The sequence below is a fragment of the Dipodomys merriami genome, unplaced genomic scaffold, assembly GCF_024711535.1.
Source record: "Dipodomys merriami isolate MVZ:Mamm:240054 unplaced genomic scaffold, mDipMer1.0.p SCAF_8, whole genome shotgun sequence".
In the NCBI taxonomy this organism is placed as follows: domain Eukaryota; kingdom Metazoa; phylum Chordata; class Mammalia; order Rodentia; family Heteromyidae; genus Dipodomys; species Dipodomys merriami.
In genome coordinates this window covers 15,843,720-15,871,079 of record NW_027206401.1, presented here as the reverse complement: position 1 = coordinate 15,871,079, position 27,360 = coordinate 15,843,720, and the positions used below count along the sequence as shown (strand labels likewise).

The 27,360-nt window shown below is 39.9% G+C and overlaps 1 protein-coding gene across 5 annotated transcripts in view; it reads left to right on the top strand.

The window, feature by feature from the left end:
• The window catches only part of Phactr2 (phosphatase and actin regulator 2), a 159,898-nt gene that overhangs the window by 63,001 nt on the left and 69,537 nt on the right, over nt 1–27,360 (top strand). For all 5 annotated transcript variants that reach the window (XM_070010656.1, XM_070010658.1, XM_070010657.1 and 2 more), the window contains exon 2: nt 24,196–24,363. In XM_070010656.1, the coding sequence (XP_069866757.1) occupies nt 24,196–24,363 (168 nt within the window). The remainder of the gene's footprint in view (nt 1–24,195; nt 24,364–27,360) is intronic.

Sequence of the window (27,360 nt, the reverse complement as noted above, 5' to 3'; positions counted from 1 at the left end):
TCCGTCTTTTACTACCTCCTCCAGTGGGAAAGGCAATAAACCTTCATTGTTGTTCCTATAGGAACAATTAAGCTCCTTTAATTCTGATCTTAGAAAGATTCAGACAGGGTTTCTTAAGTGCTTTTAATGTTACAGAATAACTGCTGGCCTCTGCTCTTGGTAGAAAAGATGAATATTTACTGAAGACTCAACTGATGTAAAAGTGATATTAAGGCAAAAATAGTCCTTGAGAAAATAAATACTTCTTGTTTCCTCTCCCATCCTCCATCTAGAGCAGGGGAATGAAAAAAAAAAATACCACAGAAGGGAATGGCCAAATAACATCACTTACCCAAAGGCTGGCCTAACCATTATCATTTATATTTATAAACGCCCCCCCCCATTTATTTTCATTTCAAGGGGTTGGGTATTTTTATTTTTGTAAACCTTCTGGCGAGTCTAACACAGTGCAGCCCTTCATGTTACGGAAATTTGGGTTGCCAGGGGGAAGACTGAAGTGCTGTTTTGCTGAAGAATATCCTGGAAAGTGTGCTGGTATGTGCTTGGCAGGTAGATCCTGGCAAACCAGCTTGTTTTATGAGGGGATATAAAGAGAGAGAGAAGAGTGGCCCTTTATTCATCCAGTGGCTCTTAAATGAAAATTATTATGTGTAAGATATTATACTGAACTGGAGGGAATGCTCAAAATCCTACTCAGAGCCTGTTTTGGAGTTCCAAACCTGGGAAGTGGGTTAGTAGAGATAGGTAGAAATGAGAGTAGAAGGAAAAAGGACAGCTAGAGAATTGGGGACAAAAATCTGGGAGGCACAAAGTTCCCAAATGGCATCAGGAGAAGGGAGTGAAGGATAAGCAAAGACTCGGAGAGAGGGAACACTGAAGACAGAGTCTTATCAAAGCAGAGATGTGAGGACAGTACTGCTTTGCTTCATGGGGGGACCATACCCATGCCACATGCAGTACTGTAAATGCTTGCTATCTGTGAGTTTCTGATTCCAAGGAAACTTAACATCCGGGAAAAATGGCAGAGTGCTTAGGATGCTGAGTTCAAAGTTATATACAGATGCTTGATTCATTTTCCCATAATACCCATCCAACTTCCTCTAAAGACACACTGCCTTTCAACAAATCAAAAAATTTCATTTGATCACTTCAACTGCACACCCTCTTTTTTTTTTTTGGCTTGGAAGGATTACCATAAATTGTACCGTTCTTTGGATACCATATGCCTTTTGGAAGGCAGCTATTGATGAATTTAAGGCAGGGTAACACTCCGCAGGTCTTGTAATGATGTAGAAGCAACTTAGGATGACAGAACTGACTAGTGCCTCTCCACATCAACTAAACTTCAAATTATGTGCACAGGAATTTGAAACTTTGGGTTTTATTTTCTCTAGAATTTGAACTCAGGGCTTGCTAGGTAATTGCTTACCATATCAGCACATCTTCAGTCCTTTTTGCTTGAAGTTATTTTTCAGCTAGGGTCTCATATTTTCTTCTTGTTTTGGCCTGACTGGCTCTTAGACTATGATCCTCCTGCCTGTACCTCCTGTGGAGCTGGGATGTCAGGCACATCCTACCATGCCCAGCTTTTTTGTTCAGGTGGGTGCTTGCTATCTTTTTTGGCCTGGGCTGGCCTCAAAGTGAGCAGCTGAGAGTACAAGTATGCACCATTATACCCAGCCTGATTGATGAGTGATTAATTGATTGATTTTATTTTTAGTTTTTGACCGCACTTGGTCAAAATCACGTGTAGTAAAGATAAGTCAGGCTTACTGTATAAGTGTTAACAGGGAAAGATTAGAAGGCAAGACTAAGGTAAAGAGGAATCATAGCAAGATAAGACTCAGACAGCGGGAACACTGAAGACAGATTCCTATCAAAGCAGAGACGTGAGGACAGTACTGCTTTGCTTCACAGGGGGACCATACCCATGCCACATGCAGTACTGTAAATGCTTGCTATCTGTGAGTTTCTGATTCCAAGGAAACTTAATATCCGGGAAAAATTGCAGAGTGCTTGGGATGCTGAGTTCAAAGTTATATACCAGATGCTTGATTCACTTTCCCATAATACCCATCCAACTTCCTCTAAAGACACACTACCTTTCAACAAATCAAAAAATTTCATTTGATCGCTTCAATTGCACTTATACAGTAAGTTAGGCTTACTGTATAAGTGTTAACAGGGAAATATTAGAAGGCAAGATTAAGGTAAACTAGAGGAATCATAGCAAGATAAAAAAAGAAGCCTAGTCCCGAGAGGCGACTGAAGAAATGGGAGTAGGGTGTCATCAAAACTTGTGCCTACAGCCTCTTGTAGCCCAAGGTCAAGTATGCAACTGCTTGTTTGACAGGTTTACTTGAAGACTGATGGTTAGCTTAGAGATGACATTATCTAAACAGAAAGATGACCTTCTTGCATTTTGCTAACTGATTCTACCTACTACCACTTGCTAAAGTATACAAGTTTTCTGTTTCCCTTCTACACTGATCTCTCCATATGTTCTGTTCATTTTCCCTCCAAAATTTGTCTCTCGAGCATTCTCTTCTGTCTCTCCAGACTGCCATCAGCCAAGCCCTGGCCATCTCTTGCCTGGACAGCTGCAGAGGATTCTAGCTGGTGTCCTGTTTGTAGTCATACCCTCCCGCAATTAATTTTCTGCTCAACAGCTAAAGTAATTTTTTAAAACATAAATCATGTCACTCTCTGACTCAAAAAAAAAAAACAAACCTTCCTGTCTTCTGAATGCACTTTGAATGAAATCCAGATTTCACAGCCTGGCCCACGAGGCTCCATAAGATCCTTTTACTTGATCCTGGCCACCTCTGTGTGGCCTCCTTTCCTCTGCTTTGCTCCTGATTCCCTGTCTGGTGCTACGGTCTTTACCCTGTTTAGTTCTCAAAATCCTTTTGTGTCCTCCCTACCTTTTGTCAGCCTCCCTCGCATAGGCCTTTGCAGTCCTGGCTTCCATTGGTGTCCTCTTCCACCAGTTCTGCACATGGCACAGCTCCTGCCTTGTTCCTCAGAGAGCCCTTCCCGGACCATCATGCTCTAGAAGAGGATATCCTGGCCCGCTCACTGCTCCCATTCCCTCATGGCGCTTATCACTCAGATGCTCTTCTTTGTGGTCTCCTTCTGCTACAATATAGTCTCCCCTACGTAAGGAATGCTGTCTTGTTCAACAGTCTACGTATTTCTAGCCACATGCCTGACCCAAAAACTCATTGGTGAATAAATGAATAACGGTTTGGCTAGGCCATTCTATTAGTAGAGCAGTAGGAATTGAGTAGAAAGTGAGGAAGCATATGAGCAATGCAATGAACGGGGCTTAAAACCATCCTTTCACGCTTCTCTCCCACATTGCTGATGGTTCAGCTCCACACGTGGTCTCCTGACCTCACAGTGTGCAAATGAAGCTGTGATGCCCTTTGTCTCTCTGTCATCACCCCCAGTCACTTCCCAACATGCTTAGGGTGTATTTGTACTTTGCTCAGGAGTCCAAAAACTATGTGAAAGCTAACGGCAGCTAAGCATTGGCTCAAACCATGGTTATATTTGCTTCCTTGATATGTGTGTGTGTGTGTGCGTGCGCGTGCGTGCGTACATGCTTGTGCGTGTATGCACATACACGTACACATGTGCAGGTGCATGCACATGCTGATTCTAGGACTTATACACTTGGCGTTTTTCACTCAAGACTGGCTCCTTATCACTGAGCCATGACTTCACTTCCTCCTGATAGCTTTCGTTTCCCCTACTGACCATTTTTATTTGCATCCGCAGAGCCTTCCCCAGGTAGGTCCGTCTCTTCTCAGTGTTCAAACACTGCTTTTTTGCTTCCAGTTTTGTTTAAAGAGATTTATTAGTAGTGTTTGCCCTCTTTTTACGTGGGCTGAAAGTTCTGCCACCCTGTTGCACCGTGCATTTGGGTTTTTCCTACTTCCTTCTTGTGCTGCTTCTCTAGATTGCTGGATCTCATGTCCTTTTTTTTTTTTCCCCTGGATCTATTTCCTTGTTTTGGCAAAGAACACAGGCAGCAACTCGAGAAAGGCTCATGGGGCATATATTTTTTGAGCCCTTGTATTAGAAAGTGCCTTTCCCCTGGCTTCATGTTTGGCTGGGTCATAAAGTAGCCAAACAAACTTGCTGTAATAAGCACAAACACTCGCCATCACTTACAATTAATCATGATTACCATTTTCCCTTTATGTAGAAAGACTTGTGGGTTTTTTTGTTCTTCTTTTGAGCAAATAGTTTTTTTAAAACTCATTTCAAAAGACTTTCTTGGACGATTGTCACACAAGATCTCAACTTTGACCTGGCTTTTTGCAATGGCCTACAAAACATCTTATGAAAGTTTAAAAGTTTTATGGGTAAGTAGACTAATTTAAAAAATATGTTTACTGTGATAATAATGTGCTGACATTTTAAAAAAGATTCACTTTTTACGGTCTCTGTTGGATCATTGTAATTTTTCCTGAACTTCTGTTTTTGTTTTTTTTTTTTTTAATTTTAAGGGTACATTGTCTTTTCATGATTCAGGTTCTGATGGAATTTTGGGGTATTTCAAATTGAGGAGAGTGACAGTTTACAAAGGCGGCATACAACTGTGAGAATTACCTTGTGTGCTTAATCAAAATACTGACTTCTAGGCTTCATATTTTAGCTCAGAGCAATCAAACGCTTTCGAAGAAAGGTCTCATAATCTACATTCTCAACAAGCATTCCAAGAAGATTCTTCAAATGAGACACGGTTTATGGGAAATAAATATCTAGGTTAGAAGTATTTGAAAGGTGGCTCTTCATGAAAATTTCTCTTCATTAACAACACTGTGCATCACTCTTGTTACTCACGATAAAAGTGACATTTTAGAGATGCTCATGGACTTGACTCAACGCTTTTTTTGGCTTTGCTATTTACTCTTCCGCCACAGATATTTTTATTTTCAAGTCAAGTTTTGAGAAAGAATCTCATAGTTGGAAAGCTTTTTGTTCTTGAATACGTTTTTGTCACTGTTACGAGCAGCCAGATGATTCCATGTTGAACTAAATGTCCCACAGTCAAAGGTGAAGCAGTAATCAGTGGAATGGACTTCGCCTACAGAAAGGCCAGAGTCTCATTTGTTGCCTTTTCAAGAAGACTCGGAACTCCATCTGAATGAAGCTGCTGCCTACAAATTGCTTCCGGCAGGAACCCAAGTCAGAGAGCAGTGTACAGGATGAAAACAGGTGCTTGCTAGCGAGTGGGAGAAACGGTTAGAAAGATTGTAGCACAGTCTGTTTTCCCCAAAGGGGCTGAGGCCTTTCCTTTTGAGAAATGTGGGCAGCATTTTCTGAACAACCCCCCCACCCCCCGCCCCCTGCCGCAAAGTAAGCAATCCTTTCTTTAAAAATCTTTTTCTTGTGTTCCTGCTTTGGATCATGTTGGGCTTTTTTAATATTTGCCCTTTATTTTTGTAATTCAAGGCTCTCTCAATTTTGTGCCTATTTACAGTACAGTGCTTAATGTGAAGTCAGTTCCATTCAGTCTTAATTGGGATATTTTAAAAGCTTTCTTTTTTTTCCTGAAGAGTTTTTAAAGTGTTCTGGGGGTGTGCTGAGCACTCTGTGGAACTCTCCAGTGTGAGATATTCTGACCATAGCTGAGTAGCTAATGGGGTGCCAGGGGCAGCCTCTCTGAAACTTTACTCCAGGATTCGAAGGACTCTTGTATTTTTCAAAATATCTTCTGCATCTGTGAAATTAACTTGTGCTGACCAACTAGCTGTGTTTATGGAAGAGCTGGGGAGGATGGAAAGTTGGAATAAAGCAGAACAAGTTAACGGAGCCGGTGCCATGGGTTCCAACTGTTGGCCCGATGTAGCCTTGCTTTGCTTTCCTAAGGCTTCTAAAGGCAAGATTGTATACATATGTGTACGACCAGTGTGCTGTTGCTTGGAAAGTGTTTGACTGCCAGCTTTTTTTTTTGAAAGCAAACATGAAAAGAGTAAAATCAAACAGGAGATTTTAAAAAGAATTTAGAACTGTATGCTTTTGGAAAACTGAATCCCTCTCAGTCATCCAACCACAGAATGTCAGAACACATGTATACCTTATTTTCCAAACAAGGATGTTTTAGTTCTTAAAGCCATTTAAAGTGTACATAGCAGACTTTCTTTAAAGAACCTTTCTATTCACCTCTTTTGAGTGAGATCAAGGTAGCAGTAAGGTTGAAAGCCATGTGGCTTTCAACAAACTAATAATAACTTTACAGCTAATAGTAAATATCTCTAGTAGTCTGGTATGGTGGCTTAAATAGTTAATAATAATAATAATAATAATAATAATAATAATTTTCTCATAAGTTGGAGGTACCAAAACCAAGATGAAGGTATCAGCAGAGTGGTTTCTGCTGAGAGCCTTCCTAGTTGGCCTGGAGATAGCCACCTTCTTCCTGTGTCCTCATGTGGACATCTTCTGAATGCTTGTCTATTTACCTTCCTCTTCCTTTCCTTTCCTTTCCTTTCCTTTCCTTTCCTTTCCTTTCCTTTCCTTTCCTTTCTTTTCCTTTCCTTTCCTTTCCTTTCCTTCTTCCTTCCTTCCTTTCCTTCTTCCTTCCTTCCTTCCTTCCTCCCTCCCTCTTTCTCTCTCCCTTCCTTCTTTCCTTCCTTCTTTCTTTCTTTCTTTCTTTCTTTCTTTCTTTCTTTCTTTCTTTCTTTCTTTCTTTCTTTCTTTCTCTTTTATTTTTTGTTCTGGTACTGGGGCCTGAGTGCTATCAAATGCTCTACCACACTGGCACTCTACCACTTGAACCGCTGCCCCACTTTTAGTTTTTTTGGTGGTTAACTGGAGATAAGAGTCTCAAAAACTTTCCTGCCTGGCCTGGCTTCCAACCACAGCTTCAGATCTCAGCCTCCTCAGTAGGTAGGATTGCAGGCATGAGCTACCAGCACCTGGTACACATTTATTTTTCTTAAAAAAGGCACCTATCACATTAGATGGCCTCATTTTGCCCTAGTTACATTTTTTAAGGCCCAGTATCTTATTCTGGTGCCTTCGGAGCTTGAGCATCACCATAGAAATTTCGGGGAGGACCCAGCTTAAGCTTGTAGCAATGTCTTTAAAACCAATGTACTAACCACAATCCATTAGCAATGTTTCATAAACACATAGGATCCATTATCTTCTTTATGGTTTATTTAATTTCGCCTCTTCACATATCCCAGCCCCTTCCACACTGACTCTCAGCAGTGTCATGTATTCAGTAAATATATACTGATTAAGTGGATGCACTGGAGGTGATTTTCTGAGATGGAAATTAACCAGAATCACCAGCAATGAATGCTCCTTAGGAAGTGAAGCATAGCATACAAAGACTGTAGCATAAAATTAGAAAATGTTGTCTGTGGATGTCATGCTTTGACCATAATTGTGTAGGAGATTATGACCAGTGTCCTGTGATTAGAGCACCAAATTGATTGGGTAATGCTGAGAAAGAAACCAAAACCCCTCATCGAGACCCCACTCCAGTGTGGTCAGGTATTACCTGCCTGGTTTTGTCGTCCTGGAGGTCCCTGAATACATAGCTCTCTGTTTAAAGGCGATGAGTTCCCAGATGTCACTGTGTCTGTCTCGTTCCTTTTCCTCTGACTTTTCTTATTCTGTATGCCTTCATTGTCTTAGATGTGTTTGATATCCAGCAGGGTGGCATGTTTCTTCACAAAGAGTTGATAAAATAAGGAAGACAATGAAAAGGAATGCTAGCAAAAGACAGTTTTCAAACACCTGTCAGAAAGAAGCCAGGAAAAAAGTACTGTTGACAGAAAATGCAGCAGCTTCACTAGGACAAGTTGGTCATTGAAAGATGATGATGATGATGATGATGATGATGATGATTATCATTATTTATTTTGTTAATCATGGTGCTTGAACTCAGTGCCTAGTCACTGTCCCTAAGCTTTTTTCACTCAAGGTTAGTGCTGTATCACTTTGAGCCACAGCTCCACTTCTGGTTTTCTAGTGGTTAATTAGAGGTAAGAGTCTCAGGGACTTTCCTGCCCAGGCTGGCTTTGAACCTTGATCCTCAGATCTCAGCCTCCTGAGTAGTTAGGATTATATGTGTGAGACACCAGTGCCTGGCCTGGTTATACACATTTTAATCATGTTTCTTATTGTTATCAATTGTTTAAATTTTCTTTTGCAGTGCTGGAGCTCAGAATCAGGCCCTCACATTTGCTAAGCGAGTGTTCCATCATAGAACCACGTCCCCAGCTCCCTACTAGACTTGGTGATGGCCTTCTATGTCTTTGAAATTTTATAAACTCTAAACTGAGTACTTAAGGAATGTGTGCACTACTTGTGTAGTCACAGGAAATGAAGATAGTGCTTCAAGAGATCACATTGTTTAGGTTCAAAATTCCTCTTATAAACTGAACATATTTTTCAAGACATCTAAGTTCAGAAGGTAGGTTTGAGTACAATACAGGCTAGCAGTCCTCATCCCTTTTAAAAATATTCCTACCTGGCAGGCACCGGTGGCTCATGCCTACAATCCTAGCTACTCAGGAGGCTGAGATCTGAGGATCACAGTTCAAAGCCAGCCCAGGCAGGAAAGTCTATGAGACTCTTATCTTCAATTAACCACCAGAAAACCAGAAGTGGCACTGTGGCTCAAGTTGGTAGAGTGCTAGCCTTGAGCTGAAGAGCACAGGGACAGAGCTCAGGCCCAGGGATCAAGCCTCCCTGACCAACAAAACAAACAAACAAACAAAAAATATATATACACATACATACACACATACATACACACATATATATATACACATACATACATACATACATACATATTCCTAGCTGGGTACCAGTGGTTCATACCTGTAATCATAGCATTCTGGAGGCTGAAGATCTCAGTCTGGGCAGGAAAGTTCATGAGACTTATCTCTAATTAACCAGCAAAGAGCAGGAGGAAATGGAGTTGTGGCTCAGGAGTGAGAATGTCTTCCTTGAGTGGAAAAGTCTAAGTAAGACCTTGAGACCCTGGATTTAAGTCCTACTACTGGAGCACTGATTTGAACCCATGTTACTGCTGAGATGTGGGCATGAGGGAGAGCATGCAGAAATTCTTAGTGCCTACTCTAACACTTGAGTTTTTGTTGTTATTTGTTTTTCTTATTTGTTGTAAAGGTGATGAACAAGGGGGTTACAGTTACATAAACACTTGAGTTTTTAAGGCATCTTGCAGATTAGAATATGCTGAGCACTCAGTTTAAAGAAGATTAAAAGGTCACAGAACACTGGTGTTCTTCCAAGTTAAAGCACTTCACTTGGATCCAAGACCTTACATCAGAATCCACAGTTGGTATCCCAAGGCCTACAAATGAAGTTGTGTTATAAATGGCGAAAATAAGAATTATTGCTGCTTTTGCAGTGCCAGTCCAATCTGATTGTTGCTAGATACTTTGTTCCTATATACAGAGAGCAAAAAGGACAGGTTCCTGTTAGATGTTAACAAGAGAAGCCTGCAGAATAAACTGCTTTTTAAGAATTTCTTAGCTAGTCTCACAGATAATAATCCTTGTAATCAAGAGCCCTTTCATACTTCCTTAAGTACATTGAACTTAAAAATGATCTTAAAGTGTCTGAAGTTGATGGAATCAAGAAACAGAACTTTGTTTTTCTTTAGATTTTGACATTAGGCATATTTGGAAACCAGAGTACTTCCTTTGTTTGGCTTTTGTAGCAATACAACTTAGAAAGAGCAGGCTTTTGAAAAAAACAAACAAAAACAAAAGCAACCAACTTGTCCCTAACTAGACAGAAACAAGTTCCTAACCAGATTTTGCAGCACCATTCACTAATTGTGATAACCATGTAAGCAGCTGCGTTCTTTTTGAATCAACTACTTCTTCGGTTGTTTTGTTTTGCTTTATTACTTATAACTTTTTTTGAAGCCACAAGCATGAAATAAATTCAGTGACTTTTCAGCTGGTGGGAAATAGAGCCAACTCTCATTCTTACGGGTGATGTCAATCTCTTTTGGTTTGTTTCTTCAATCCAGGCCATTTCTGGTCTGTTTCTTCTATCCAGAGCATTTGTGTTATAAAGCAATGGCAATTTCCTGTGTTGGTTTGGTGCAAGCAGTTCCCAGATATCATTGTCTTAAGACTGGTGGAAAGTGCAGTTATCTATCTTGAGCAGGTATATAGGAGTCTATTTTGTAGAGTTTGTTTTTCTTTTGTTTCTTTGTTCCCCTTTGCTGGAGACTTCTAGAAACCTATGGAGAAATATTTTTTCAGAGAAATTTCATCGCCCCCGTTGTTCCAGATCATCAATAACCCATTCTCTATTTGTATTCCTACAAACCTTTTGTCAGCTCCTTTTCTACTTGGTTGCATCTATAAACTCTTAACCCTAGCCATGACCCATTATGTGGGTAAGGAAGAGTCTCCAAAAGGTTTCTGAATTATGTGCCTGAGGTTAACAGCTAGGAAATGGGGGGTCTGACTGTTAAATTCAAATCTTTCTGGCCCTCGAAGCACTTTTTTTTTTCCCCTTTGCGTTACTCACAGGTCTGTGTTTGTATTAAAAGCAACTATTTCTTATTTTTTTAAGCATCCAAAGAATCGTGTTATGGTGCTAAATCGCTAAACAATTCAATCAAAATAGACCATTTTCTAGTGTCTCTGGAAGCTTAAGGGCAGAACTATGTGTCAGCCATCTGTCCATTCCCATTGGCTCTTCTGAGGAGATTGTTCTAACATAGGATAGTCACTTCTCAGTTGAAGGATCAGATAGGGGAGATGGTATGTTGTGTTGAGATGGGAGTAAAATTTCATTGCTGGTTGCTGGTCTTCAAAAATGATTTATACTTATGGAATTATGTGACATCATCCACCAAGGAGTTCTCTTAATAGTCCTTCCAGTTTCTCAGGTATTAAGTGACTTGAAAACTTACGTATTATAACTTGATTAAGTAGACACAATAATGTGTGATCAAAGAATTTAATTTCAAGTCAAAACATAGTTTTTTTATTATTGTGAAAATATCATAAGAGGGCTTACAATTACATGGGCAAGATAGTGAGTACATTTCTTATCAATCATTGTTGCCTCCTCCTTTGTTTCCCCATACCATCCCTTCCTCTTTCCACCCCCCCTCCCTTCACCCCCTACCCCACCAAAGTTGTAAAGTTTGTTTTTCGACATAACTCTTGTACATCTCATTGTTGTAATGGGTCCACCTGTAACCCTATTTAAACAATTTTGTTTTTTTCCCTTCCCTTCCACAAATTATATCAACATCAAATACAGTGAAAGCAGGGCTTATACCATGGGGGAGGTACATAGAAAGCAACAAAGAAATCATCTTATAAATATAAAACATAGTTTTATAGATTTCTATGCAGCATCCTAATTTCCTAAGAGATTCAAATTATGTGTAGTGCCTCAAAACAATAATAACCAAAAAAATGGGGGGGAAAGTAATTTGAAAAGTGGTGAGATAATTTGCCTTTTCTCTTCCTTTACCGTGAAACTAAATTGCCTGTCTAGAGAAAGGAAAAGAAGATGCTGAACTATTGACTAGGACTATGTAGAGAAAAATGCAACTGTCAGTGGAGTGGGTGTGGAGTTGCTCTTGAAGAAAAATTCATGTTCTTCACTCATCACTGTGGGGAGATGATCTCACATAAAAATTCTTCCAGCTGATTTTCAATTCTTTGCCTCAGATGAAGAGTCTTTAATTCCATCACAAGCAGCAATTAAGGGTTTGCTCACCTGAAAAAATGTGTCAGCCAAGGCTGTGCCATTCTTAAGAGTTCTCATCATCCTTCCTACTGGCATGATAGTTTTGCAAATTCAAACATTAGCGTTTGTTATATTATCTTTCAAAATATTTGGAACTCAACAGGAAGGCACTGTTGGAAACAGTTTCCTCTGCGTGAAAAATCTCAAGGCCTGCTAAAATAAATTATATCCTAGTTAGGGTGGATCTTGTAAATTATTTACCACACTTCTCTCCACATCTTAGATATTCATGTTATAAATGTTATCTGGGACCTTTTGTGGCATAAGTACAGAATGGGACCATCACAGAATGAAAACCAATTTGGTCTCTGATTTTGTTTTTTATTTTGTAAAGAGGTAATCAGATCTCTCCTACTCACTTAATCATAAGCACAATTAAAGTTGTTTTTCTGGCTTCTGGGAAAATCAGTGGATTGTCACTCACTGCTTTTGAAGGTCGGCTGCAGGCCTTTTCCTGCATCATTCTAATGTACATGTAACATCCCTTCAATATTGAAAATCTTAATAAAATGATTTGAATTATGGAATAAGCTGGCTGTTGGATGGGATCAGGTTCTGAAACTTTCTGTGTTGTATTGTTGTGTTATCTCCAATTTCTGCAAGTAGGACTCTTTTTTATTTTTTCTTGAGTGCTTGTTTCATACACATGCCAGTTTAGAAAGAAACCAAAATAGAATCGTGCAAATGGGACACCTTCGCTGACTAAACTGGACAGAAGACTACTAGATGATGTCACCACTAACGTCACTACTATAAAGTTATTTTAATAACCTAGTGGGATTGCTTTTTCTCCCTCGGTAAGAATTTGGTGTATAGACTTAGGAATGTAAATCCTTTGCTTCTCAGTAGCTTTTCAGTGGTTTCTTGCTTACTTTGAATGTAGTTATTTCCACCTGTTAAGCAATGTGAAGAAATTAGGCTGTAACTACAAAGTCCTTGAACAACTTCACTCCAAATTTTAATTCTTAATTTAGAGATAATTTTGTGCCCTACCTGTGATGGAATTAACACTCAAATATAGAGCTACCTCCCTCATTGCCTCTAAGTCCCCTAAAGCAAAGTCCCCTATCTGTGTTTGCTCCCCACCATATCCCACATCACAGTTACTTTATAAATTGTGTCTAAATGCTTCCAGTCCATGGTGAGTACACTGTTGTCCACACCCTTATCATACTGTCCTTCCTCTGCTTCCCTGATTTGTCAACCACTTCTTTGGTAACATTCTTTAATAGTGGCTATGGCATCCTTTAACCCTACACCACAAACAATATTGACACTTACTTTACCAGCTCTCCATGGTGTGTGTGTGTGTGTGTGTGTGTGTGTGTGTGTGTGTGTGTGTGTGTGTGTGTGTGTGTGTGTGTGTGTGTGTGTGTGTGTGTGTGTGTGTGTGTGTGTGTGTGTGTGTGTGTGTGTGTGTGTGTGTTATGGGGTTTTAGCTCCAGGCCTGGGCACTGACCCGGAGGATTTTTGCTCAAGGCTAGCATTCTACCACTTTGAGCCACAGCTCCACTTCTAGTTGTCTGATGGTTAATTGGAGATAAGAGTCTCATGGACTTTCCTGTCTGGCCTGGTTTCAAACCTTAGATCTCAGCCTCCTAAGTAGCTAGGATTACAGGTGTGGGCCACCACCAGTGCCCGGCCTGTTTTTCAATCTTGATCAGAATCATGGTCATCCATCTGGCCCAGTGTTCCTGCATGTTTGTCACTGTCATTGCCTCGATCACTTCCTGAAATTCTGCAGGAGAGATTCAGACTCTCCTCTTCCTTTCTTAGTGGAATTTGGGATCCATACAGAGTAGCTAGTTTGGCATCCCAGCTGGCATTATTGTGTTGAGCTTCTCTTTTGCATCTTCAGTCTTTCTACCCCCATGAGTACCTTCTCCTCTACCTATAAACATGCTTGAGGGTCCTTCACACTTGGTGGATTTAAAACAAAAAGCAAACAAAATCTTTTCTTGTACTTGATCAGACTCAATGCCAAAAAGAGTTCAAGGTTCCTTATTGCGCAAAGCTCCCTTGCTTCTAATGTAATTGTTTCTCTGAAGTTTACCCCTGGCCCTCCACAGCTGCATTTATTTGGAAGACTCCACCAAACTCAACTCCAACTTCTTGCGAATGTGTCAGTAATGCTGTTCTGACTGTCTGTTGGACATCTTCCCTCGAATGTCCTGCCAACACCTGAAGTTCATGGTGTCTAAATACAAGTTTTAAGTCTTTTTCCCAAGTCTTCTCTTCTCTCGACATCCCACCACACCCAGTGGAGGACGGGGCCGTGGAGTCCTCTGTGACTTCTCCGGGCAGTTCTTCCAATGTGTCTCCTTCCTCTGCAGTGTCCCTTGGAACCATCCATCATTTTCAGTCCTTTTCCACTGCTCCTCTCCAAGTCCAGATGCCTGGGTTATTCCAGTTACCTCTTCACTGAACTACAGGATATAAATCTAGTGCCTTGGGGACTCCACATGACTAGTTGACATAAATTCTCTTCTGAGCTCTGTCTCCCAGCATTTTATTTCCATATACCTGCAGATTTCATCTCTGTACAGAGGAGATGGGCCATGGTGCTGCTTGTGTCCACCATGGCTTCACAGACACCAGCTGTGGGGACTTCTTGTAGCTACCAGGAGACAGTTGGCTATATACACAATTTGCCTACATATAATCACATTGGATGTAGGGTAGATTCTCTGGATTTGTATCCACTAATCTTTTGTTGAAGATCATGACCAAGATGATCTTAATAATTTAAATACTTCTGCCCCAGTTTTCCTCACCTTGTCCGAAGCAGAAGTTAACACTTGAAAATTGTGTTATTTCACTGGATCTTATCTTAAAATTTCCTTCTAAGACCTGCCAGTTTCTTTCCTAAAGATTGACTCAACTGTGCATGTTCAGCATAAACAAGAAGGAGCATTATCCCAACAGATAAGATGAAGTCCTCTTCCCACTGTGAGTTACATGATTTTCTTATCCACAACCCCAGATTTTGGAATTGTTGTAGGAGGTGCCTGGCATATAAAGGAAGTAAGGTAGATTGGTTCCGGTTGGTCCCTGTCTTAAGTTTTATCCCTTTAACAAATTTCTTGCTACTTCTCAGCTCTGTAGAGACAACACTATGCTTGTACAAATAACAGTGATACTCAGAACTTCAAATGCTTTTGTGTTCCTTGAAATGGATTTTCCACTTGCAAAGGGGCCATTTTTCCTCCGCAGTCAGAATTTCTTTAATCCCCAAACATAAGTGACTGTATTTAATCTGCTGAATATCCTGTAGCAAGTCGAGGGTCTGTCGTTCACTGTTGTCAGTGATTCAGGATGTCACACAGCTGCACAAACATGTTCATACTGCGGCCTTTTGGCTACAAGTTTCAACTCTGGAATTTTCTGTCAGTGCGTATAGGCAGATGGAAGTCTTTAGTAGCTTTTCCCTTTTGGGGGTTCAAGAAGAAATTGCTGCCTCTGTTAGAAAAACAAGTTGAAAATGGATAGTATCGAACTTCTAAAATTAATATTATGGCCAGTAAGGATTCTGTACAGTGAAATGATTATCGTCAATACATAGTGAAGATACACTCTGCCTGGGGTCACCAGGACAACATGGTGATACTGGGCATTGTCTTATCCACCTCCTTGGATAAGCCCAAGGAAGGGTTAGAAGTTAATTAAACTTCTTTAGAATTTATTTCTCACTTTCTCTCAAAATAGAAATCTACTCCCACTTCCAACCTTCCATTTGTGTTATACAAAGGACACTTTGGAGACACACAACTGAACTTCAACTTCCTCCTATACAAAAGGGGACCACATGAAGAACTCCTACGTCTCACAATTGTGGTGGTAGTGGTGGTGGTGGTGATGGTAAATGGATGAGTCTTCATAAAACACTAAGAACAGGTCTTAAGGTGATTGAGAAGAGTGGACATGCAGTACAAAGCAATGTGAAGAATCAGAGAATTGTTAAAGTTAAAAAGGTACCTAGAGATTATTTAACCTAGACTCCTAATTTTAAACTTGAAAAACTAGGGTGTTTGTTCAAGTTCACAGGGCTGGTGAAGTAGCAGATGGGTGTGGGAACCAGCTCTTCTTGGATTACAGTTCACTATCCCTGTTGGGTGATAAAAATTCAGAACACTAACCTAGATTTGTGGCCTGCCCTGATTGTGCAATGTCTGCTTTGCTTTCTATTTTACAGTCTTTTTTTACTGATGTTTCCCAGCTACCAGAAGGAGCTTCTGCTTTACTGTGAGTTTAGCCATAATGTTCCAGTGAAGACAGAATGGCAGAGGGGAGGAAATCACCTTCGTTAGGAATTATGCAATGTAGAGCCTTGTCTTTGCCATCAGTTAACTGGGTGAAAAGCCACGTGACTTTCTTAGTTCTCAGTTTTCTCTTGTATAAGGTTTTGATGTATATAGAATAGTGTGGAATTCCTATATTAAATGTAAACATAGTTGTTGTTTCCATAATGGATCACAGTAGAACTGCACAGTGGAAATTGCATTGCTTAACACTTGCTGAGTTCCCTAATACACAAAATTATATATATATATATATATATATATATATATATATATATATATATATATTTTTTTTTTTTTTTTTTTGTCATGGGGTTTGAACTCAGAGCTTGGATGCTGTCTCTGAGCTCTTTCGCTCAAGGCTAGTACTCTAACACTGTGAACAATAGCTCCACTTCTGGTTTTTAGGTGGTTAATTAGAGATGAGAGTCTCACAGACTTTTCCTGCCCAAGCTGGCTTTGAACCACGATCCTCAGATCTCAGGCTCTTGAGTAGTTAGGATCACAGGTGTGAGCCACTAGCACCCGGAAAAGCTGTCTCTTTGGATAGATAATACACTTCTTCTGTGCTGTTAAGCTTTCTTGCGTGAATGTCTCATGTAGAGTGGATCTTGGTCTCTGGTCCATCACCACTGTGTCATGTCTGCCTCCTGCACTTTACTGCAGCTCCTCCAGGCTCAATTGTTTCTGTTGTTGCCCTGCACCTTACAGGTATGTTTTTTTTTAAAAAAATAAAATGGTAAAGCTATGTACCCTCCATGAAGAGAAGAGATGTGCATGCAATGCTTCCTTTTCTAGCATTTCAAGGTTTTGCTCACATGGCATGCTTTTTGTAGCTAGATAGCTGGGCTCTAAACATTCATGTGTTAAAATTAGGCTCCACAGGTGAACGTCCTGGACAGTATACAAAGAGGCCATGCTCTGGTATGATTCCACCAGCATAAAGAATGTGTGGTAAGGGGAGTCAAGAGGTTATTTGGGGGATTGAAAGGCAGAAGGTAGTATTGGCTGGGAAGAGGCACAGTAAACACACACATAGGGGCTACCTTGGCGTGGCTGTGGATTACATGTACAAGATTATTGTGTGTCTGATATGGCATGTATCATATTTATTTTATATTATACCTCAAAACTCTCTATATAACTTATTTTTTTCTTGAAAATGTTCCATAGTAGTAGGTGGTTATTGTTGCTGTTTTTTGTTGTTGTTGTTTTGATGTGTTTGAGACAGGGTCTCTCCGTTGCAGCTCAGGCTGGCCTAGAACTCTCTCTGGAGTCCCAGGCTGCTGGCCTCAAGCGCCAGAGGGCTGGGATGACAGTCATTTGCCACCACACCCAGTTTAATATTAATTTTAATGACAGTGGGAAATAATGATCTTATCCCAAATCCCTTTAGATAACTTTGTTGTTTGTTTCAAATTTGAGGAGAAATAAAAATTGGCAAATGGAGAGGTAAGTGTGAATAACAACAGCATCGGAGCCTTCCTCTGGAGGTTAGAATCCCTTCCTGACACTGTCTTGCAGTCATGGTTTTTCTTTTTTTGCATCTCATTATTTTTTAAAATATAATTTAACTTCTTGTTTATATTCTGTACTTTTACCCCTGGGGGTTAAAAAAAGGCAGTAGCTAATAATTTTTAAACTGTTTTAACCTTAATACTGATGATTTTTTTTTTAAAGGGACCATCAACAGATGAAAAGTAAATTTCTTCTAGGCCAACACAAACCTTTTCTAACTCTGAAATTCTATTATTCTCAGATTTTTAAGTAATGTTATACATTTATATAAAGTTTAAACATGTTCCAATTCCTTGTTAAGCATTTCACATTTGACCACTTGACAGGTCCAAGGATAGAACTTTATAATTTGTTTCCATTTTTTCCATAAATATGTAACCATGTACCCATTGTGAGCAGAGCACTATGATAAGAGGAAAATTCTTCTTGGCATTACTTTAAAAGGCCAACCATATTTTATTTGTTCCTTCTTTAATTTCCACCTGGAAGGCTACTCGTCTTAATGTCCCTGGCTCGCAGCTCTTTCCCTGGGACAGATTCCTGAGACACCCAGCCAGAGTTCATTGCTTCCTCTGGGGCTGATTCCATATTTGTTTTGTCTCTGATCATCACCACTGGTCACATCTGCTTCCCAGCTATATTGTGAGCTCCTTTAGGACAGTGATCCTGTCTGGTGTCTCTCTTATCTCCCTGGACCTCGTAGGTGCATAGCACCTAGTGGAAGCCAGCCTTTAGGATGGTGGATAGGAAGACCATTCATGAACTGAAGGTATGGCTCAAGTGATAGAGCCCTTGTCTGGCTGGCAGGAGACCCTGGGTTCAATCCTCAGCACTTCAAAAACAAAACAAAAAATGGACCATTTGTCCAGATATAGCTTCTATCTCAAGCTCCTCCCTTTACCTGATGATAACTTAATTAAATGTGACTTCTCATCCAAGCTTTTTCCTTGAATATGTTGTTTCCTCAGTAAGTATTTCATTTTTATATAAACACACACTAAATATGTGTTACTAAGCTAGGTGCTGAATCACTATGACTCTGTAATTTTTTTTTTGTCTCAGAAATGGATGACACAGTATTTTTCCCAGGTCTGTTGTGAAAATTAGCATGACCTAGTATAGGTAAATTACCTTACCAAATACCCAAGAAATAAGAGCCATTATTGATTCTCCCATTAATACAATGCTCAATAATTTGAGCTGTTAAGACCTTGACACTCAGGGTGGGCATTGCTCACCAGAGTTTTTTGTTTTTTGTTTTTTTTACATAAGCACAAGTAAGGGAATGTCTGTCTTGCATCTTCCCCCTCTTCTCCCTTCCCCATGGGTTTGGGAAAAATGAAGATGAGCTATGAAATCCATCCTCAACTGCTATGTAATACATTTGAATCCTTTAAATTGACTTGTGAGTCCCAAATAAAATGGTATCACTAACAGGACTGTTTCACAGTGATATAAAATGAAGGACATGGAACGTTACTATTCCTAGATTCGCCATTCTGTGTCAGCAGTACATGGCATGAATCTTTGTTTTGTTTTTGTGTGTGTGTGTGTGTGTGTGTGTGAGAGAGAGAGAGAGAGAGAGAGAGAGAGAGAGAGAGAGAGAGAGAGAGAGAGAGAGAGAGAGAGAGAGAGAGAGAGAGAGAGAGTAAGTGAGTGACCAAGCTGATGTGGGTCCATTGTCCTATCAAAAAATGTTGAATACCATTTAACTTTATTTGTGTGTATCACAGGTTAAAAATCAAGTTGAAATAGCAACAAGATGATCTGTAAGTGTTCTCTTAGTGGTGAAATACTGAAGGTATTAGGGAAGGAAAGTTTTTAGAGAGAAACATGCAGAGTTTTGAAGCATGTTACTGACCAAATATCAAGCGTCCCCTCGGGTCTATTGGAGCAATACCCAGCTCCTGAAGATCTAAATCTTCATGATTGTTTGCTGCCTTTCTGGCTGATGACGTATTTTAAACTCTTTTAGAATAGTTTAGACCTGCAGAAAAGACTGCAAAGAGGTGCTCCACACTCTCTCCTGGCTTCTTGTGTTGCTAATGGTCTCTGAGGCAGCACACTTGTTATACAAAGGGCATAGGCATGGGTATGTTTCTTCTAGCCATACTCCACAGTTTATTACCATCTGCTGATTTCTCCCATCTCTTTCCCTTGCTCCAGGATTCCATTTAGAATGCCATTGTTACCTTTAGTCATGTCTCCCTAGATTCTTCTGCTTTTATTATTATTACTACTACTACGAATAGATTTTTCTTTCATTGTTATTATTAATAATAATAGATTTTCCTTTCATAAGAAGCCCTGACACTCAGTCATCAGATCGCAAAGGGGAAAAATATCTAAGCCTTTCATTTATTTTATATCATAATTATCATTTACTTATATCATTATTATTTATATCATAATTTTATATCATTTATTATTTTGACTTTATGGTCACAATCATAATTTTATATCATTTATTATTTTGACTTTATGGTCACAGTTGCACAGAGCATGGCTAATTGATGAGATTCTGGTCCATTGAAAGATTGAGACCTCATGAGGCACTTGGGCCTCAGTCTATAATTCTAGCTACTCAGGAGACTGAGACCTGAGCAGGACAGTTTAAAGGGCATAACATTCTATCTTCAATTAACCAGAAAAAAGCTGGATAGAAAAAGTGAGAGGTGTGGCTCAAGTGGTAGAACACCAGCCTTGAGTGAAGAATTCAAGCAAGAGCCAAAGGTTCTGAATTCAAGCAAATAAAATAAATGATAAATAAACAAACAAATAAGTATAAATCACACCTGTATTGGTTACTTGAATTCTTACCAGTTGTTGGTATGGAACAGTCCTTGTAGATATATAAGTTTATTTCAGTGGGAACATAATGGGTTTAGTACTACTTATGGAAGAGTCAGTATCAGATTTATATCTCTGATCTACTCCACCCACGTACAGACACTAGGTGCCTCTGCCTAAGTAACATCCAAGATCAGTAGAAAACTCTAGGGTAAGGGATGAGATTCAAACGTTCTTTTTTTTTTTGTCGGTCGTGGGGCTTGAACTCTGGGCCTGGGCGCTGTCCCTCAGCTCTTCAGCTCAAGGTGAGCGCTCTACCACTTGAGCTACAGCGCCACTTCCGGTTTTCTGGTGGTTTTTATTGGAGATAGGAGTCTCACGGTCTCTCCTGCCCGGGCTGGCTTTGAACCGCGATCCTCAGATCTCAGACTCCTGAGTAGCTAGGATTATAGGCGTGAGCCACCAGCGCCCGGCTCAAACATTCTTACTTAGAAGAATCACTCAGAAGGATTTAAGAATTGAACCCTAATTTCTTTTCAGTGTGAGACTTTCTTGGGTCTTTCAATGTGTAGTGATTTTTTCCACCAAACCTTGGATATCATTTTATGCCATGTGATGACACTGTAGGTCTTATGGAAGCTCACAGATCTTCTGATTTCGTTGGCTTTGTCCGACACTTCTCAGTGAAGGGCAGTCATAGTCTGTCATTCTTGCAAGGAGATAAAATCCAGGCTGTCTCCTGGCCCCCATTGGGATCCTTTGTACCATTGGGCAGGGGTGGGATATCTGGATCCCCACATGATCTCTGTTGACTCCATTGAAAGTTGCCTGGTTCCCAGTAGTCAGTGGCCTCGATACCACTCTGGGATTGAGGAAAGGGAAGATACTTCATGACTTCTGGATTGGGTGAAATCCCAGACTCCCCACCTAGTCTCTGCTATCACGGAGAGAGGGATGGATGCTTCTTTGGTGGCGGACCAGCATTCAGGCCCCAGCTGGCTATTCTCACACGGCTCTGGTAGGGGTGTCAGGGTTTATTGTAGAGTTTCTTGAAAGAAAATGTCTAGTTTCTCCACTCAGCTTTTGCTGGCAGGGATGACCTCCGTGTTTTCTGTGGCCAGAATGGTGCAGCTATTGTCTAAAAATGTTATGCCTTGTAGGCTGTCCCTTTCCTGTTCCTATGGCTGGGGATAGCAGGCTTTCATTGGGACTGTCTTGGCCTGTGACTGGTGGTGTGTGGGTGGCTGGCTTCTTCAATGTCAAGAAGAAAATCCAGGGATGTCCTTCCATGCTGTGTTGTTTCTTGGGTTCTGGGGCCTTGAGCTAGTCTGCCTTCTCTACACCTGACAGAGCCTTCTTACGTGCCTTGCTTGGTTTTGTTTTTAATCTATAACACTCAGGTTCTTTTAAAGTTGCGTTTCACTTCCTGGGAGCAGAAGTCTTTGCTTTTCAGTTTGTGTCATTACTTGTTTCCCACCCATGCCCAATATTTTATTATTAATATTTTCAGAACTACAGAGAAGATGCTGGTGTGGTGGCGCGTGCCTCTAATTCCAGCACTTGTCAAGCTGAGTTTAGGAGGATGTCAAGTTCAAGGCCACCCTGGGCTATATCCCAAACCCTGTCCAAATCCACAGATAAAAAGGCAATTGACAGAATACAGAAAAGATAAAGGCATGCACCCCATGCCATACCCATTTAACATTTTCCGTATTTTACTTGCTTGCACATCTTATCTGTTTACTCATTCCATCTAATCATCCACTTAGTATTGTTGTTTGGCAGTACAGAGTTTGAATTCCAGGCTTCCTTCACATTTGCTAGGCAAGAGTTCTACCACTTGAGCCACACTTCCAGCCCTTTTTGTCCTGTTTTTGTTTTTGTTTTCAATAGGGTCTTATTTTTTCCCCCCAATCCAGCCTGTACCACAGCCCTTCTGTTTATGCTTTTTCCTCTGTAGCTGGGATGACAGGTTTACTCCATGCACCAGCTTTTTCTGTTGAGATGGAGTTTCATGAACTTTCACCTGGGCTTTCCAGGAGCCATGAACCTCTCTGTCTTAGCTTCCTTTGTAAAGGGGATGACAAGGTCATACTATCAGGACCATCTACAGAATTCAGTGGCAAACTAGTGAACTCTTGGTCTAGACTAGCCAAAAACTGTAATCTTCCTGATCAGTTTCTTTCTGGCTTTGTGCTTGCCATGTGATTTTTTTCTTTTTTTTTTCCAGTCCTGAGACTTGAACTCAAGGCCTAGGCACTGAGCTTCTTTTGCTCAAGGCTAGCACTCTACTGCTAGAGCCACAGTGCCACTTCCTTTCTGAACAATTTCTGATTCCCAAGAAGCTAGGCATGAGCCACTGATACCCACTGTATTATAATTGAGGGGGTTCAATATAATTCTAAACACTCCATCCAGCATTATGGTTTTCTCAGGCAAATACTCCATGGAATGAAATGCACAAACTCATAAATACCATTTGATCAGTTGTGCCCAATGCAGCCACTATTGAGATCAATTCCATCGCCCCCAGGCATTCCCTCAGGCCCCTTCCTAATTAATTCCTACCTCTTTCTCATTCCAAAATAAAACTACTGCTCTGCTCTGATTTTCTTTTCTTGATCTTTTTTTTTTTTTTGCCATAAATTCATTTCACCTATTTTTAAACTTTACATAAATAGAACCACATAGTGTATACTTTTCTACATGTTCTTATAATTTAGCGCATTTTAAGACATATTCACATTGTTGATTTTGTTGTTTTTTGCATCATCAGTTTTGTGCAATGATTTTCTTTTTTTAGTGACACAAATAAAAATAAGCAAGTCTACTCTATCTTCCTGGAAATGGAAACTCTTACTCTTAATTTTGGGGTTTTCCCCCTCAGCATTTTATTTTGAAAAACACAGAGAAGATCAAAATCAATTTGGCCCCCCTAAACACATATGCATAACACCTAGAGCCAACACTCACATTATGCTGTTTTTACCTTATTGGATATATGTCCTTCTGCTCATTTAAAAAATTGCTAGATGCTATTTTATTGAACAAATAATACTATAGTTCATCCATTGTAGGCCACTTCTAGCTCTTTCCTAGTGAAATTTGGGAATTAGAGTAGTATAAGTAATCTCTATCTCTCATCTGCCTAGAACTTCATGCAAGGCAATTTAGGATTTTGTGCCTTCTGATGTAGAAAATGTTTGAAGAGTACAGAGACATCTCACTTGTGGCTTTCCACAAGTGAGTTTTGCACATATTTCTTGTTGCTAATGATATGTTTCTTTGAAGATGAAAATTATCTTTTTTGTAGCAGAAAGAAAAGATAGATTCAGCATCCTATAAAATTTAGCTTCCTGGCACCAAATTTTGTTTGTGAAAGAGAAAGGCTGGTTTGAACCACACCATAACTGTGACATTCATTGCTGTGAATGCCAAACTAGTCTCCAGAGCAACTTCCTATTTCAGGGATGCTTAGAATACTCTATTCTTGCAAAATATTGATGTAATTGTGGCTCATGGGTTCAGCTGTGTTTCACAGATATTTATTTGTCTGGCTGCACCTATTATGCAAGTCTCTTTTCTATTTCCTCCAAGTGATGACCTAAGGGGACGATAATTTCTGATTGACTGACTTACTGATTGATACCTAGGGAGTCCTACCAGCTGCACAATGGGACAAAATAAACTTTATGTGGGATTCCAGTTAGTGTGGGCATGCTTACTAACAGTACAAGAAATGATAAATGCTGTAGATTCAGGCTTTTATTTCAGCCCATCTCTGACTTGATTTTTCTTCATACAGTTGACGGACTGGACAAAGCTTCCATAGCAAACTCGGATGGCCCCCCGGCAGGTTCGCAGACACCTCCCTTCAAGCGAAAGGGGAAGCTCTCCACCATTGGAAAAATCTTCAAGCCTTGGAAATGGAGGAAAAAGAAGACGAGTGACAAATTTAGGGAAACCTCAGCAGGTACGAGTGGCCTAATTATTACAGGGGAGGATTAATTATTAAATTATTCAACAGGTAGAAAATTATATTTTGCTTTTTTCAGAAAAAAGTAATGTGAATATGAAATGATTTCATTGAAGGATAAAACAACTTAAGGTTTCTGATTTTAATTTATCCTTGTTTCAAAATATATTTGTAAAGTCTTATAAAAACTGATATGTGGGTAAGAGGAGGTAAGGTAGAAAACTAGAAGTGCAATGTTATTTATCATCATTGTGGTGACAAGCATATACTTACATGTGCACACACATGTAGAGTTGCATATCTATCTGCCTAGGTCTTGTATCATTTACTTATTTGTTAATGAAAACTTTTTATAAAGAATATTTTGGGTGTGTTTGTTCCACAGAGGAGAATGAAATGTTGTATGAGAAAAGGTGTTGTGCTATTTGTGGTTTAATTTTAGGTTTTGTTTTTATCATGTCTTTCAGACAAATAAGTGGCCACTGTCCCCATGGGTGGGCATGGTTTTCATTATTAATTTAACTTGTATTTATTAGGGTTTTAAGAATTGCATTGTTTAGTGTCATTCATATAAAATCACAGAAGAAATTGGCTTTGAATCTCAGACCAGCATTACACCCAATTTAAACAAGAGCCAGGTGTTCAAGGTGAGAAGGTGTTTAGGTGTTTATATAAGTTCAGTTTTCTCCACGATTACTATCCAAGAGAGTTCCTTCAGCAAAATTCCTCATTGCACCATAGTCCAACAATATCAGAGTATGTACATGGTCACAGAGCATAGCTTATTGTTCTGTGCTAAGAAAGGCCTTTGGACTTGTGACATACATTAGAAGGCTATGCAATAGGGACATCGAAACTCCTTGGGGGAAATTTGGGTCCCATACATTTGCAGTTATATAATTTTCTTGAGTTTATACTATGTAACAGGAAATAATGATGCCTGAGCTGTTTCAGAATTACCCTGAAGGGGGGGGATCGGGGTGGGTAAGAATATAGGAGAATATAGGCTAGGAATTTGGGGATGATTGGGCCCACGGAGTTTATTATTCTCATCTTTCTATGGGTAGGTATTAGAAAAATATCCGTAATAAAAATGGGAAAAGAAAAGGCTTGACTGAAGAGAAAATGATGATAGGTTGGTTATTGGTGCCTCTCAAGTGCCTTCTGTGTTAGATGGTGGTGGAACTGGTGGACTGGGTGCTGTGCCCTGAGGTCACCCGTGAGGTTAGTGTTTGTACCACCAGCTCATCCAATGTCCTTGCTTCATTCACATTCAGCTTCTGGGCCATGGATTTCTCATTTCCAACATCAGGAAGTTGAATGATTAGAATTCTAACCTACTTTAGTTCCAGATTCTGTTGTTGGTTCTCAGGGAGATCGTTAACTCTTTCCAGTCCTTGGCTGAGCATCTGTTACCTGTTCTTCAGGTATAGATAGAACCACCTCAGTCAGCCTTCTTTAGTAGCTGGATCTCACATTTTTCTGTATTGGGAGAATCTGGCTTGTCAAGTTATTTTGGTTACCAAAGATGGGAATGGGCTCTGGGCTTTAGCATTAAGAAACAAAAAATGGAGAAAGGAAGGGAATCCTCTTCATCTTTCTTGCTTTGCACCTGAATCTAGGCTTCAAACATTTTCTCTCCTTAAGAAAGACTGCTCAAAGAACCCCCGCTTCCTCTTTCCTGTTACTTCTTTTTTTAATTAGTTATAATGAATTGACAAAATATTTGTGAATTTATCTTAATACTTTAATGAATGAAGCTCAAAGCAGAGACATTTTGTATACATTAACTGTGCAAAGGGGGTTTCTTTGATGGTATAATTTTTATTCACTTTGAAGGAAGATAACATATAGTAACTGATGCATTTGGAAATCACCATGAAAAAGATATAGGCATAAAAAAAGATATCTTCTTTTGAAAATGATCTCACAGAATGAAATTGAGTGGTTCAGATATGGCAGTCTATGAAGCATGCCTTAGGCAAGACCCACACCGTTTGGGGTATGACAGAGGGGGTTTTCTTCCACGTTCATCCCTCTCCTAGCCTTCTAGCTTGATACTCACATGGACATGAATCTTAATGTATCCTACTATACAGTGATTGATATTGTACCACTTTTCCTGGACTCCAGAGTTTCTGTTGCAGTAAGTGTTTGTGGCTAGTAGTTAGGACACCACACTAATTTATATTATTAATACCAATGCAATAATGTATTCACTGTTGTGGTGGCAGGCAAAAAGAGCTCCATTCTTGACCTGTTCTGGTTTTCCTTGAGTCAGCGATATTTTGGAATTCTCCTCCTAATCCCTGAGATCTCTTGTCCTTTAAGGCAAACTGGGTTTGAGTCCTGACTTCCAGTTGGTTCTTTGGTCTTGTTTTAAGGCAAAAAGTTACCTATATCGCTGCCATTGTCTGTCCCTTTGGTTGTAAGAGAGTAGTCCTCTTTTCTGTCTGTAGTCATGTGTCACCTAATGATGGGACACATTCTGAGAAATGGATCTTGGGCTAGCTCATTGTTATCTGAACATTGTGGAATGCCCTTTCACAAACTAAGATGGCTACCATGTGCCATGATTGCTGCTTTGCCCAGTATCATTCTTACTGCTCTTCATGTCCTGAGTGGTAGAGCTCTTCGTCAGTTTCACCTAAGCTAAGGTTCTATCCTTTTCTAGCTCTAGAACTCAAAATGTCATTTACATCTTGTTTTTTTTCTCCATTTTTATTTACCTTTTAGTTATCTTTAAGTAGTTGTGCAAAGTAGCTGCCATTCAACAAGCAGTTTATGAATACAATGCATCTTGATGGATGTCACCCCTTTTGACATTCTCACCCATCCCTCCCCTACCCACCCCTTCTCTTATTTTCTTAATTTAGTAATGTATACATTGAATTCCCTTATCCTCTTCATTCATCTTTCCTTCTCCCCTTGGCCTCAAACTACCTCTTGTGAGTATGCATTTCCTGGTGCTTATTTTGTTGCACTTGGACTTTG